General features: G+C 44.4%; 1 protein-coding gene across 1 annotated transcript; it reads left to right on the top strand.

Moving 5' to 3' along the window:
• Nucleotides 1-5795: 5795 nt before the first annotated feature.
• On the top strand, nt 5796-13868 carry zdhhc2 (zDHHC palmitoyltransferase 2). The gene is made up of 12 exons (XM_076103275.1): nt 5796-5922; nt 8738-8764; nt 8921-9015; nt 9652-9772; nt 9916-9985; nt 10084-10116; nt 10780-10900; nt 11277-11409; nt 12010-12136; nt 12916-13011; nt 13247-13356; nt 13828-13868. The coding sequence occupies exons 1-12, from the start codon at nt 5796-5798 to the stop codon at nt 13866-13868; spliced, it is 1101 nt and encodes a 366-aa protein (XP_075959390.1).
• Nucleotides 13869-13891: the final 23 nt, after the last annotated feature.

Below are 13891 nucleotides of genomic sequence, written 5' to 3'. Positions count from 1 at the left end.
TACTTATACTTACAATGCTTGTGTTTGTGTATTTACCCACAGTGTTAGTACTCTATACTATATTATAGGATGCTTATATCCTGGAGTCAACACCAGCCAGTCAGACGGGCAGGTTTGCATGCACAGCTGAGGCTCTTCATTTAGGTTTTAGGAGCAGGATACTCGCACATATTATACAGCAGGATAAAGACACACATGTTGACTTCCTACAGTGAATAAAAGATACTAGTAGATATTTGGTTTGGGGCAAAACGTTGGCGCTGCACGGTCATGAATCACCTAGAGAACCTATGGAGGGGGCAGAACAGAGAACTGGCTGTACCGGTGCGCAAGAAAAAGAAACGTTAGCCAAAGAGAAAAATGTTAAATTGCCGGTAGTGCGCACTGAATTCATCGCAGTTCGTGACAGGCTGTTGTTTTCAGGACCATGGACAGCGCTGTTTCTCGCACGTAGGGGATTTGTGCGCCGCAAACAACAGTTGTTTCTACGCGCCTACCTTTTGTAAGAATCAATTATAAATTCCAGATATATCTATCGCTCTGCGTCTACGTTCTTTTGCGGGTGCTCTGATTAATAAATGTATTATTTTTTTTTTTTTTTTACAGTAGCCTTATAGTAGCCTGTTGTTACAGGCTGCATCTACCAATCGATCGTCATCTACCTAAATGAAAAATAATAGCGCTGCACCGAAAACTCAGAAGCTTTATTCATAATGTTGGCTTTCGAATATTAAATATATATTGATAAGTAACAGAAACATTGTGTTCAACAGTCCGACTTCTATCTAAAACAGGCACTAAGTGAACGATGCAGCACCCAGTCCAAGTCTCTGACAAATTCCCAAGTCCAAAAGTCAAAATTTGTTGATAAACGATGCAATCATTTCCAAAATTCACCACATGTTTTGATCTAATGAAATATTCTGCTTCACTCCATATGTTGGAGGTTAGCCTTTCAAAAACAACATTTTCACTGAGGTCAAAAACCTGTTTGCTCTCCGGCTTGCTCCAGAGGCAGGAGGTGGTCAGCGTCATACATTACATTTAACACACATTATTAGATTTCCCCCAGTTTTTAGGGTGATGGCATCATCAAATATGACAACAGATGACGCTTCGAACAACAACAGTTTAAACACAGGTCATTCAGCATGAAGTCAAACATAAAGTCGTAAAAAGTACACTTACTCACCAATCTGTAGGTCTTGGCTACTTGTAGATAAAATCCATCTGCCGATCTTTTCCAGGTGAACACATGAATTATGACTTTGTTAAACTCGTCCTAATGGCCCTTCGCTGTATTTAAACTCTGGCTCTCAATTGACAGAATAGCAAAGGCCGAGAGCCGTGCTTGTCCAGTACCCTTCCGACATGTCTGTATCCGTATCGAGGTAGAAAACGTTCGCTCCACCGCGGCTGTGCTGGCTGGTATTGTCTGCAATAGCTGCAGCAACTTTGTTGCTTCTTGAACTGTGTCTTCTAAGTCATTTAAAAGGGAAAGGAGCCGTGAGAGCGATGAGTCCCTTACTGCAAACAGGGACATCCGTTTGACAGCAATAAGTTGAATCCAGCAGCCATCGTTAATGTTTCTCCGTCCCAATAGTCGGGATTCTCATCCATGACCGTAAACACGTAGATACAGTCGCTGACTGCTAGCACCACCACAGAGCCACATGTTTCTGTTTTTACCGGTGTTTGAAAATGACGTACACGTTTCTGTCCCTCTTTGTCGGTTGATTTAGGTCGCCATGATTTCTTTTTTTTGCTCTGAAAATCCAATTTTGCACAATTGTTCAGTTATGAGATGATCCGCGGGTGCCATGATGACACTTGACGTTTATGGCGGTTTACGTTAGCTACGATGAATGCGCTCTGACAAAGTGACGTTCAAATCCAACTGTGCGCATTTCCAGTGTAGACTCTCGTTTTTCCATATGGAACGAAGAGCATTGCTGGCATATTTACGTAAAAAGACAATACGAGTTATGCTGTTTTTGCCCACCTGGACCGATGATTGTTTTACACAAATCTACATATGTAAACGTACAGCTGTGCTGGCATTACGTCCCATGTTATTCTTTAAATTAAAGTAGATAGAAGTGAAATGTGTCGATATGTGGGAGAACTATTGCTCCTTGCTGCTTGTATGCTACAGATCCACAGCTGTGGTCACTGCAGAGGACCCAGATTTGTTTCTGCACACTTGCAGGACTGCTGCTGCACCACATGACTGGTTGATCAAGAGGTGTACTGGTTTCTGCTTCTCTGTGGTCTAATGTATTCTGGTTTCTCAGTATCTAATACATAAAACAATGTACTGCTGTTCTGTTGTGACAACGAGATGATCCACAGTGGCGACACAGTGTGTTTACATTTACAAAGTGTCCCACTGGACTTGTATTTACCGTTCTCCCTCTGTTCTGTCACCAGGTGGAAATCCCAGCATCAGCGCCTGTCTTAACTGGACGAGCGGTGCCTCCTCGTTGCTCTCTACCGGGGACAGAAGGGTTAATGCATGCTGCAGCATCTTATTGCCCTACGTTAGAAGCTTTTAAATAAACAGGATGTGGCACACACAGGAAGTGGTCAGCCTAATGGGAAGCTGTTGCAAGTGGTGAAGCAAACTTAACAGTGTTGCAGGAGTCTAATTTGAAGTAATCAGTTTGTCTAACTGCTTTTTGCCTGCTCAGAAGATATTGAACTATTTATTGATTGTAAATATGTTGATCAGTTTAAGATTGTTAACACTGATTTTATTTATTTAACTTAAAGTCCAATGTTGTCTTATCACTGCTCTGCCAGTGTGTGTTGTTCAGTTCGAATCTCCGTTTGTCCCGAGCTCCATTCGGTACGGTGGCGGCAGCATTGCTCACATACTCACATATTCACTCTCCCACCGGCTCTGCAGCCCCCTGCACAGATCAGCTCAGGACAGCACCTCCCCTCCTCCCTGTCCTCCTCCTCCTCCTCTCTCTCTGCAGCTAAAATCCTCCAGGATCCCCCAGAGCCGCAGCAGGCTTGAACAAACTCATTCAGTCGGTGGCGTTTTCACTGTTTAACTACAGGCAGCTACCAGTGTTAATCATTTCTTAGCTGATAAAAGAAAAGTGCTATTTTCTTGCCACTGGCAGGGATGACCTCTCTATAAATAAATATGCAAAGAATTAAAGCCATGTGTTTGTTCCACTCTTGGGGACACTCAGCTTAAATTAGTTTTGGAGCAATACATTGTAATTACCTTCCCTTTATGCTCTCTGAGAAAGAGTTTACACTTCATCTTCTTTATAGGAATCCTCACTTGTACTATGGTACAGTGCAGTGTGTGAATTCTTGATGGCCGTTGTTTCCTGGTGTAATGTTTGCTTTGGGTGGAGCTATGTACTGAAACAAGATATCAACATGTTACATGCTGTAATATCAACCAGATTAGTCCGTCTACCTCTTGAAGAGTTTTTGGAAACTTCTCGCCGTGTGTTGTTCTTTTAAACCAGGCCTCAGCTGTTACACCGATGCATTTATAATGACATGGTACAATAAAAATAATGTAAAACATTTGGTGGTTTTGTGCTCTTTCTCACACACAAACAGCTACTAACCTGTGAACCGTTCACACCGTTCTCACCAGGCGAATGGCCGTCAACCTGCCCTTCTTTGTAGCGACTGATAGCAGGAGCACAGAAGAATAAATTAGTGGTTTTATTCTAAACCTGGAGGCGAATCATTAACAGTATTAATCATCAGGGACCTGAGGCTGTGTGGGTGTACGGAACTCTAATCAGGGACTTTTTTTTAAATCTTTAAATGATTCATTCAGCAGGGTAATAATTTGCAGTCTCACACTCTAATCCTGAACTTCTTGAAGTGAGATCAACGAGGTCCTTCAAACATGTAAAAGATCCCTGAGATATAATGGAAAGTTTAATTTCAAAGTTCATCCATTAACTCTGAGCAATTTCATCTTTTCAGGCCTGTGTAGTAGGATCCTAGTTCTCTAAATGATCCAACAGTACCTTGGGTTTTTATTGGCAAATAAATAAACTAATATAATTATTGTTTTGTGACATGACACTGTGTGGTTATTGAAATATTGCTTGCCCATTTCACCCACACATTGCTGAGGATTTCTACACGGGCATCACATCACATCACCCGTATGTTGTAGTAGTTTCACCCACTATTGCCCAGGTTTCCCTTTCCCCTCAGTATGACCTTGTTTCACATAAACAAAAAAAAACTTCTGAGTCGAAAAAGGTACTCGAACAAATTTAGCATTGAGCGTCAAAAGACACGGGATTCTACAATTCCCATAATAAAGCTCAATAGTGTCTTTCACCTCACCCACAACAGAGACTCCAGTCGGAGAGGAGACGCAGACACAGAGGACAGTTCACGTTGTTGGACTGATTGCAGATGAATCTTCATAATATGCATGAGTAATGAACGTCCACTCAATGTTCCTGTAAGACAGAATTAAAACTATGCAAAGAACGTCACAAATAATGTCAGCCAGGTTTAAATACTAAACACCTCATCAATGTTACAGAGACTACATCCCTTATTTCAGCTTATTACTCTCGCAATATGACATAAATGTAATGTGGACAGCAATGGCTAATAATAACGTCCAACACTCCCTGCCTGGTAAATCCCCACAAATTATATGTGTCTTTGTGTAGTTTTTGAATAACATCATATTTACATAAACAATATTCTTAACACATTACTGAGCCATCTGTTCTAACAGTAAGACCGAGATGTGCATATTGTTAGTTTGCTGCAGCGTGTCACCCACCCACGAAATTGGCAACAGATGGAAAACCATAACTTCATTTTTTTCTTCTTCACACATTCAAACAGCATTTATGAAAATGTTTTAAAGAACGTAGTATGTGAAATGTGAAACAGAGTGCAGGTGGGCTTTTACAGCTTACAGTACTGCAGGGTTGCAAGCAATTTTGCAGGTGCAGTTGGGCGTGAGGCAGCCGAAGCAGGTGGCTCTTGTAGACCTCAACCTCCACTATCAGGTAATGATAAAACACAATATGTTAGCTTAACCTCTGACACAAGCAAACCACACAACAGTAGTCAGACCGATACTAGTTTACTAGTAATGTGGTATAATATAAGGGGACAAAATAATAAGGAATGTTTGAAAAAACACTTCTCACTTTGAAACAAATAAACATTTTTTCTTCTTCTTTGAGAAACAACTAACCTGTCGTTCAACAGAACCCGTGCCCCCCTACAGTCATGTCGCGCGTGCCTCTACGTGTGCGTGCGTGTGCGTTTTTGTGTGTGAACAGACCGCCGTTTCCACACTCGCGAGTATGAACTTATTGAACCCATCTGCTCGCGGTGGTAAAAAAAATAAATAAAAATGTGCCAGGCTTGCAGCATCCCGCGGACGTCATGGCAACCCGTGGGGAGGCAGCAGGGGCGGCGCAGACTCTGTGCGCGTGTGTGCATGTGTGAACTGTCTGGTGGCGTGTTGTCGTCGGTAGGCTACTAGAGATCTGAGCAGGACAATCAGAGGGGAGCAGTGCAGCAGCAGAAGCGGGTTGGAGGCTGGTAGGATGTTGCGTCTGAGCTGCCGATTAGGCTGATCAGAGCCGGAGCACACGATGCAGTGACAGTCTACAGGAAGACACAGGCGCACGCGCACGCACACTCACAAACACACACACACACACACACACACACACACACACACACACGCGCGCGCTCACACATAGAGGGAGAGGGAGGGAGGGAGAGTAACACACGGATGCGCACGAGAAATGATCCTCTCCTAGACTATGGCACCGTCGGGCTCGCGTAGTATCAAGAAGGGCTGTCAGAGAGTTTTGTACTGGATCCCGGTCCTCTTCATCGCCCTCATAGTGGCGTGGTCATACTACGCCTATGTGTTGCAGCTTTGCATAGGTAAGAGACCAGCTGTCTGGGTAGTATGAGGGGTGTGTGTGTGTGTGTGTGAGGGGGGAATGCCTCTGACTGGTGTGTGTGTGTGTGTCTGTGTGTGTGTGTGTTTTTGGTGATTGGTTGGGGAGACATTTGTGTTTAAGCAGTTTGTGGTCCAGGCAGATTTTATTTTGGGGTGCAGAAGCTTGTTGTTTATGCAGTGTGTGGACAGTGTGTCAGTCACATGACTGGCACAATTCAAGCAGGAATTTTATTGTCAGGCATATTGTTACAAGGGTGTGACGGTGCTGTGTCTTTGCATGAAAAAACTCAAGTTCAGTATTTTCATCCCACAGACAGAATTGGAAATATGTTGGACAACCTGCTCTTATTGTGAAGAAGCTGCTGCACAGAATAGGATCAGGTCCACGAGACTCATTATCTGTAGTCCACTACCACTCTATCAGCACTATCTTAAAGACTTACTGTAAGAGCTTTGGGCTCATGTCGTTACCGAGCTTCATTATCTGAATTGATATCCTCCACCACAACACCGCCAGCATTATCTTTTGGCAAGAAGTCTGACGGTAATGGCTTTGGAGTCAGGCCTGCCTGCTTCCTTTCTCGCTTCCTGCGGCTGCCGAGCGTCGGATGGTGCGGCTACAGACAGCAAGCCTTCTCCGTGAACGGTGAACACAGAGTTGACCTGGATAGTGAGTAATGGTTTCTTGGATGTCTCAGAGGACTCTCAGCAGCCTGCTCATGTGCTCTATTTGGCAGCTTGTCAGACCACGAGGGAAGCAGATCTCCTCTGTCAAAAAAAGGGGGGGATGAAATGGAGACGGTTTAATGAGACCAAACAGAGGAAAACACAGGGAGGGAGGGGTTGTTCCTCGATCTGATCTTCTCCAAATAGAGCCAGGCATGCTATCCAGCTTTAACAGAAAGGGTACACCTTTATGGTCGTCTTTCTACCTGATCAGTGAGACTCAATGAGAATCATGGTGCCATGAGCCTGGGTTCACCAGCAGGGGTCCCCTCCTGAAATTGGTTGGCCACTCTTGGTGCCCCCCCCCCCACTACCAGAGTCAGAAGGTGATCGTTGTTGGCTTGTTAGTACCATGGATGGATTACTGAACGGGCTTGATGTCAAACAACCACAAAGAGGCGCAAAACAAGGATCCAGAAATGATCAAACAGATAAAAACAACCACCAATAGAGACACAAAACGAGCACAAAAAGACACAAAACCACCACAGAGAGATAAAAGATGACCACAAAGCGATGCAAACAACAAGGAGAAAGTCTTGCAGCATTGTAGGAGTGGTTGGGGTCTAATTTTATCATAATCCATCCATGGCTGTAGGCTATTTGGAGCTACTATAATAAACAACAGCTGTTTATTGATATTATTTCATCCTAGTATATCTAAAGTTGTTTATTTGGCATTAATTCATTGCGATGAATAAACAATGTAGCTATTAATAATGTAGTTTATTACTGCCAAGAACCAACGTGTCCTCCACGCTTCTCAACCCGCCCCTGCTCACCAGAGGGGGCAGCCAGCTTCTGACCCAGGACCAATGTCTTCTAGAGTTACAGGACGCCATGTGTCTGTTATGAGCTATTGAGTCATCCTTCAGCACTGCAGGGCGACAGAAAAGCAAAGTCACCGTTTCATCATCAGGCTGTTTTTTTCTTTTTTCTTTTTTTAAACCGTCTTGTTTTTGCATCCAGCAGAACAAGAGCGACATTGTGATGCACATGCGTCACATGGGGCGGACGGATGAAAACAGCAGCAGCGGGGCAGGACGGCGGTCGCTCGGGGGCCAGCGTGTGCTCCGCAGACACACACAGAGACAGTTGTGTGAAAGTCTTGTCAACTGATAGCTCCAGTTGGGCGGCTGAGTTAATCCCATTGTCTGTCTTACATAATTCACCCCGAGCGACCTGCTGTTGACCCACTTTCTTTGAAAGCACCGAACGTCAGCCTTTGAACAGTTGGTCCTTTTTCTCCAAGGCTGTTCAAAATGTGAAATCAGGTGGTTGTTGACTTCGCCCGTGCATCGTGGGAAGATTGACCTCTTTATAGCAAAAATGCAAAGAGGAGAAGAGACAGAGAGGACTACAGTGTAGCCGTAACGCCCTCATAGACACATTGATATAGATCCCTATTCATGCTCTTAATCACACATACACGGTATGCTTCTCTGTCAGACTCTGGCAAGGCGGCATGCACATGGTTTTTGGCTGCATGCCTGGATCCGGCATCTTGGCTCACCTTTCCTCGGTTTCTGCTTTGTGCATATGTGTGTGTGTGTGTGTGTGTGTACTGCTTCACAGGCTAACTGCTGAAGATGGATGATTCCCTATGCTCAGCTAATCATTGCTTAGATATTGGGACAAATATAAAACAGTGTCAGCTAATATCTAGCAACAGGTTATATTTGTCTCTTTTTTATGTTTGAGTCCAGATCTTTGTGTGTATGTGTGTGTGTGTGTGTGTGTGTGCAGGATGCTCCTGTTGTTTATCAATGCTTTATGATAATGCACAGTAATGCCTATCTACGTGAGAGCAAGAATGAGTCGAACTGTCCGACTGGGAGTGTGCAGTACATTGAGTTTATGACTGGCGTGGTATTAAGGATTTACAGATTCAGCACTCTTCAGTTGTGCTGATTTGGAGTCAGGCAAACATGTGTCACGTAAGGTGCAGGTGTGGAAGATCTAAAAAGAGAAATGAAACTTGAGCTTTCCCCATATTGACCGACACATCTGGGTGTTAAGTGCTTTGTCTTTAACCAACCTGACTGCGTCTTCTCGTTTGTCTTTCCTCAGAGTCCATCGAGCACACAGGAGAGAAGGGTAAGTGTTTCGTCGTGCTGTTTGACATCGAGAGGAATCACAAGCGTCTTCAGCTGGTTATTCATATTCAATGACGCTGCAAACTGTGAGTAAACGGTTAAGTGCACCCGACTCATAATGGATGATGACGGCCTGTTTCTGTTTCTCTGCCTCCAGTGATATACTTGCTGGTGTATCATGTCATCTTCATCATGTTTGTGTGGGCGTACTGGCAGACCATCTTCACCAGGCCCATGAACCCCCTGAAGGAGGTGAGTGTGTCCGTCTGCGACGCAGCGGTTTTCTTTTTTCCTCCATCGGGGAGGATGAGGTATAGCGGGGAAGTGCAGATGTAGGTTACTGCCTCCCCGTGTGATTTAACTAATAACACGTTCCAGTGGAAGTGCCTGGAGCTGCACAGTAATGGCTCTGATCCTGACCACAGCACATGCATCTGAGAAATGCCCCCTTTGCATTTCGGCTTTAACCGAGGCGTGCAATCGCCCCATATGAAAGCTTCTCCTCGCGAGATGTTATCGTCGGATCACATGAGGTTTCGAGATAGTGATAAAAGTCATACTTCACGTGTCCTCCTGCGCTGTTTGTCATCGTCAGAGTTATTTCTGTTTCCAGTGTTCAATCACAAACCGTCGGAGTGGCTGACAGTAATATCTCAGCGCTGTGCTGCTTTGCCTGCTGGGGCAGAAAGAACCAAAACAAATGGAAGATACAGAAATTCACTGCCTACTGAGCTGCGGCTTCACAGCGACAGACATCACTGCATTACTGAAACTAACACGGCTTGTAGACAAAGGATTTGAGTCTGTCAGGATGCCACTGCTTGCAGATTGAGCTTTCGATATATATCACGGTTGTTTGTCTTTCCCTCTGTGTTCGGCCCTTCACAGTTTCACCTGTCCTTCTCTGACAAAGAGCTGCTGGAGCGTGAAGACCGGGGGGAGTCTCAGCAGGAGATCTTGAGGAGGATAGCCAGGGATCTGCCCATCTACACCCGCACCAACTCTGGAGGTAGAGTGCAGCACACACGGGAGCAGCTCTCTGAGCTCCTTTTCACCCCCCCGTCACATCGTCACGTCTGTGGTCAAGTCTGTGGTCAAGTGTTGGAGCTGCTGTTTGAGGGCCGTGCGATTGAATTGGCTGTGTCTCCCCAGCAATCCGTTTCTGTGACCGCTGCCAGCTGCTGAAGCCTGATCGATGTCACCATTGTTCAGTCTGTGATAAGTAAGGCTCTCTATAGAGAACAGACCACACCATGCATTGAATTCTGGCAGGCAGAGTAAGATTCAATTACACTGACGTCTGACCCTGCTGTGTTACAGATGCATCCTGAAGATGGATCACCACTGCCCATGGTACGTAGCGGCAATAGGGGGTTTAAACAAATATCAGTGACACTGCACTCACACGGTGTTGTTAGTTTATCATTTCCTTTTTTATTACAGTCCCGACAGGCTTCTTGGTATCATTATTCCAGTTAACAGGACTCGTAAACACACATCACATTGGAGGCACAAAGAGCTTGTTCACTGTAACCTCTCATTCCGCCAGGTGACACATTTTGGCAGCAGAGGGAGACAAAGCAAATCTGATTCCAGCCGGCGTTGTTTTTTTGCCAAACGTGATCGGTTTGTCTGCTCTCTTTGCAACAATAATGTGTGGGAGAAAATCACGAAAGAGTCTGAAAGTGCTGGTGTCCAAAACTGGTCCCTGATTGGCTGAGAATACCAGGTCCTCTGATAATGCACGTGAAACAAACCTGTTGATAGAGGGGTTTTCTTGTAAAGATCCGCCAAACATTTGTGATGCATTTACCTGTTTTTCAGCCCAAAGCAGGTTGGAAAATGGGTTGTTTAAAATAATAAAAAAAAGTCCTGGAATAGTTGTGTGCACAAACACCCCATCCCCAATATGTACTGCTCTTATGCTCTTCTGCTCAAATACCTCTTGTATCTCTGCACTTAGTAAAGATTTGAACGCGTACTAATGACGACACTCCCACACTGACCTTGTCGCAGGGTGAACAACTGCGTGGGATTCTCCAACTACAAGTTTTTCATGCTGTTCTTGGCGTATTCGCTGCTCTACTGCCTTTTTATAACTGCTACAGATCTTCAGTACTTCGTTAAGTTTTGGCTGGTAAGTACGGCTTGACCAGCAGAACACAAATCATTCATTATATTGTGTGGGGTTTTTTGGGGGGGGGGGGGGGTTGGGTTAGCACAAAATACATCCAATTAAAAATCTAAATGGACTTTTGAAAACATGCATTCTGTGGTATTTGATTATTGTTTTTTTCACAAGGCTGGAGGTAGAGCACATTTCCGTCTGAGGGAATACCTGGTATGAACCAACCAACTGCTGTAGTTAGTGGGATAGAAACTGCTTAATAAGTTCCCATAGAACTCTAGTAGAACAGAAATCTCTCAGATCCCGCTCAGCCTCGGAGTGTCTTGGTGTCGACTCTGTTTTCAGTTGTGTTGAATGTCTGGTTGCTGTCCCCCCCCCCCCTCAGAACGGCCTCCCAGACACTCAGGCCAAGTTCCACATCCTGTTCCTCTTCTTCTCGGCCTCCATGTTCTCAGTCAGCCTGGCTTCACTTTTAATCTATCACTGCTGGCTCGTCTGCAAGAACAGATCCACCCTCGGTAGGTGGCGTACACTTCATGTATGTGTGTGTTCTGTTTGTGGATGCAGTGATTACACATCCTCTGTTGTACAGCTGCTGGGTGGGGTAGTCTCAGTCTGCTACCAGTGTCGTCTTCGCTCTAACGATGAAGGCTGCTTCGTTGCATTTTTCCCACCATCAGTCACCGGCCGTCCTCATCAGCGCAGTGATTTGATGAGCCGCTCTGGGCCGTTATCAGACGGAGCAGTTTCTCATTATGCGTGCACAGTGGCACACTTTGTTGGCGCGTCGCGGAGACTGGATTATCCATAGGAGTATGTTACAGTGTAATGCAAAGACACAAGGCTCAGAGTGGTAAGCAGCTTAGTAACAGACACTGCTAGGAAGAGAAGTCACACATGGCGGCACAGTCTCTGATCTGCTTCTCCTGCGCAACAAAGACACTTTTCATTCATAGTTGTTCCACTGACGCAGCCGTGCAGCGGGAGTCGTTCATGTGCTGTGTGAATGAGCTCCTGCTAATAGTCTGAATAATAGATTATATAGAGACGGAGTGGGAGGGCTGCATTTATTCATCTTCCTCTTCACTGACTCTTCTTCTCCACGTGTGTCCTCTCAGAGGCTGTGCGTGCTCCGGTGTTCCGCCACGGCATCGATAAGAGCGGTTTCAGTCTGGGCTTCAGTAAGAACTTCCGCCAGGTCTTTGGGGATGAAGTTAAATACTGGCCTGTTCCTGTTTTCTCCGGGTAAGTTCTTATGGGCATTTGTCAAAGGCATTCAGAAGAAAATGTCTGCAAAGACTCAAGGAGGGCAAACTAAAGAGAATCAGATAACACAAGTCTATGTGTTAATTATTATACAATTATTATATTATTATATATTATTATATTATACAATCAGCATCAATATTCACAGCAAAGGTCCACATTTTCTTCACAAAATGCTTCTGTAGTTCAAACAATCTTACTCAGGATGTCAGAGAAGTTCTGAATGAATGAAGTCACTCAGGGATTAGAGAGCGCTGTCACTTAGTTTGAAACAAAATGGTTCAAAAGAGGGTTTAAGTCCCCGGGGAGACGAGCGAGCATGGGCTTCAGTAAACAACAACACCACCACAGCAGTGAATTCATGCAGAAGCTCCAGCTTTGCAAATATTAGTAATTCATGCTGACAGAATGAATGATATTATGAATATACGGCTTTCTGGCAACCAGTCCAATTATTAAAACATAAACCCACATTGTCTAATGTTGGAACAAAACACTGTTGATGTGAAAAACAAATTTCAGATCCAGATCCAAATATGGCTCTTTATGATTCTTCTCTATTTTGTGATAATAAACTATGTATATACTATGTTTTAGCATTTACCATTATCCCATAATTGCCACTGGTAGACTCACTTTAATATCATTTCCACATACATAAAATAAAATACACAATGATTGATTCTATTGATGCTCATAAATATCACCTTCAAATCACAGAATTATTCTGTTATTTTTCTTTTCCGCTGGCTTTCCAGTTTAGGTGACGGGTGCTCGTTCCCAACCTGTCTGGTGAATCTGGACCCAGAGCGGCCCTCGTCATCGCCCGCTGGCTCCAACCCTGCCAACAAGAGGTGAGTGAAACATGAAGGAAACAACAGTAAAGTACAGAGCAGCACACCTGCTAGCCAGCCCCTATATAGTGGTTTATTAACCCTGTGAGTTTAATGATGCAGGAGAATCACCTTGCGGCAGTTATGGCCTTACAGATTTAAATTAATCAGTCGGATCAGATTTAGGACTAATTTATTCAAAGGAGGAAGTGGGCCCAGAAATCATCCCTGCTTAAGTGTACCTGTGTGTTTCCAGTGCAGCAGAAGGCCGCCAGTTCCCCTCCAGGCCCCTGACGGAGTCTCAGAGTCGACTGCTCACCAGCACCCCCTCCTGGTCAGAGAGTGACGGTGCAACAGACAGGAAGGGTAAGATAGTGTTCTTATACTCCTTATAATGGGTTTATATAGCCGCTTGCTTACATATTTTTTTGTATTTTGAATTATTATTAAATCTGATGATTACTTAAAAGAGACATATTATGCTCATTTATTCATACTTGTGTTTTGGGTTTCTTCTAGAGCATGTTTACATGCTTTAATGTTCAAAAAACATATTTCTCTCAAACTGTCCGTCGGAACATGTATTCACCCTCTCCCTGAAATGCTCAGTTTCAACAGGCTTGGTTCCAACTTTACTTCCTGTCAGCTGATGTCATTCACACACAGTGCAACCGGACATAAACTGGGACACATTTAGAATGTTTCCGTTTCAAACTGTGGCCTCTGCATTGAATAGCTGTGGACCTGCTTTATAATAAAATATATAAAAACAAAAATGAACATCTCACTTTTTCCAATATGGGACCTTTATATGGGAAATGACATGTGCTTGTTCAGGTGCCAGTAACTCGGGGATGACCATAGAAAATGAGGCGTAACCAGTCAGAGATAGAGGAGACGC

Source organism: Anarhichas minor, unplaced genomic scaffold (assembly GCF_050575085.1).
Source record: "Anarhichas minor isolate MPS153535 unplaced genomic scaffold, ASM5057508v1 ptg000028l, whole genome shotgun sequence".
Taxonomy (NCBI): Eukaryota; Metazoa; Chordata; class Actinopteri; order Perciformes; family Anarhichadidae; genus Anarhichas; species Anarhichas minor.
Note: the sequence above shows the minus strand (reverse complement) of the source record. Positions and strands in the feature narration are given on the sequence as shown.

What these genes read in the sequence shown, in the direction of transcription:
- zdhhc2 (XM_076103275.1), top strand. Translation starts at nt 5,796, where the DNA reads ATGGCACCGTCGGGCTCGCGTAGTATCAAGAAGGGCTGTCAGAGAGTT. An exon ending in CACCCGCACCAACTCTGGAG is followed by an intron (nt 9,773 to 9,915) that starts GTAGAGTGCAGC and finishes GTGTCTCCCCAG; the next exon opens with CAATCCGTTTCTGTGACCGC. An exon ending in CGGTGCAACAGACAGGAAGG is followed by an intron (nt 13,357 to 13,827) that starts GTAAGATAGTGT and finishes GTGCTTGTTCAG; the next exon opens with GTGCCAGTAACTCGGGGATG.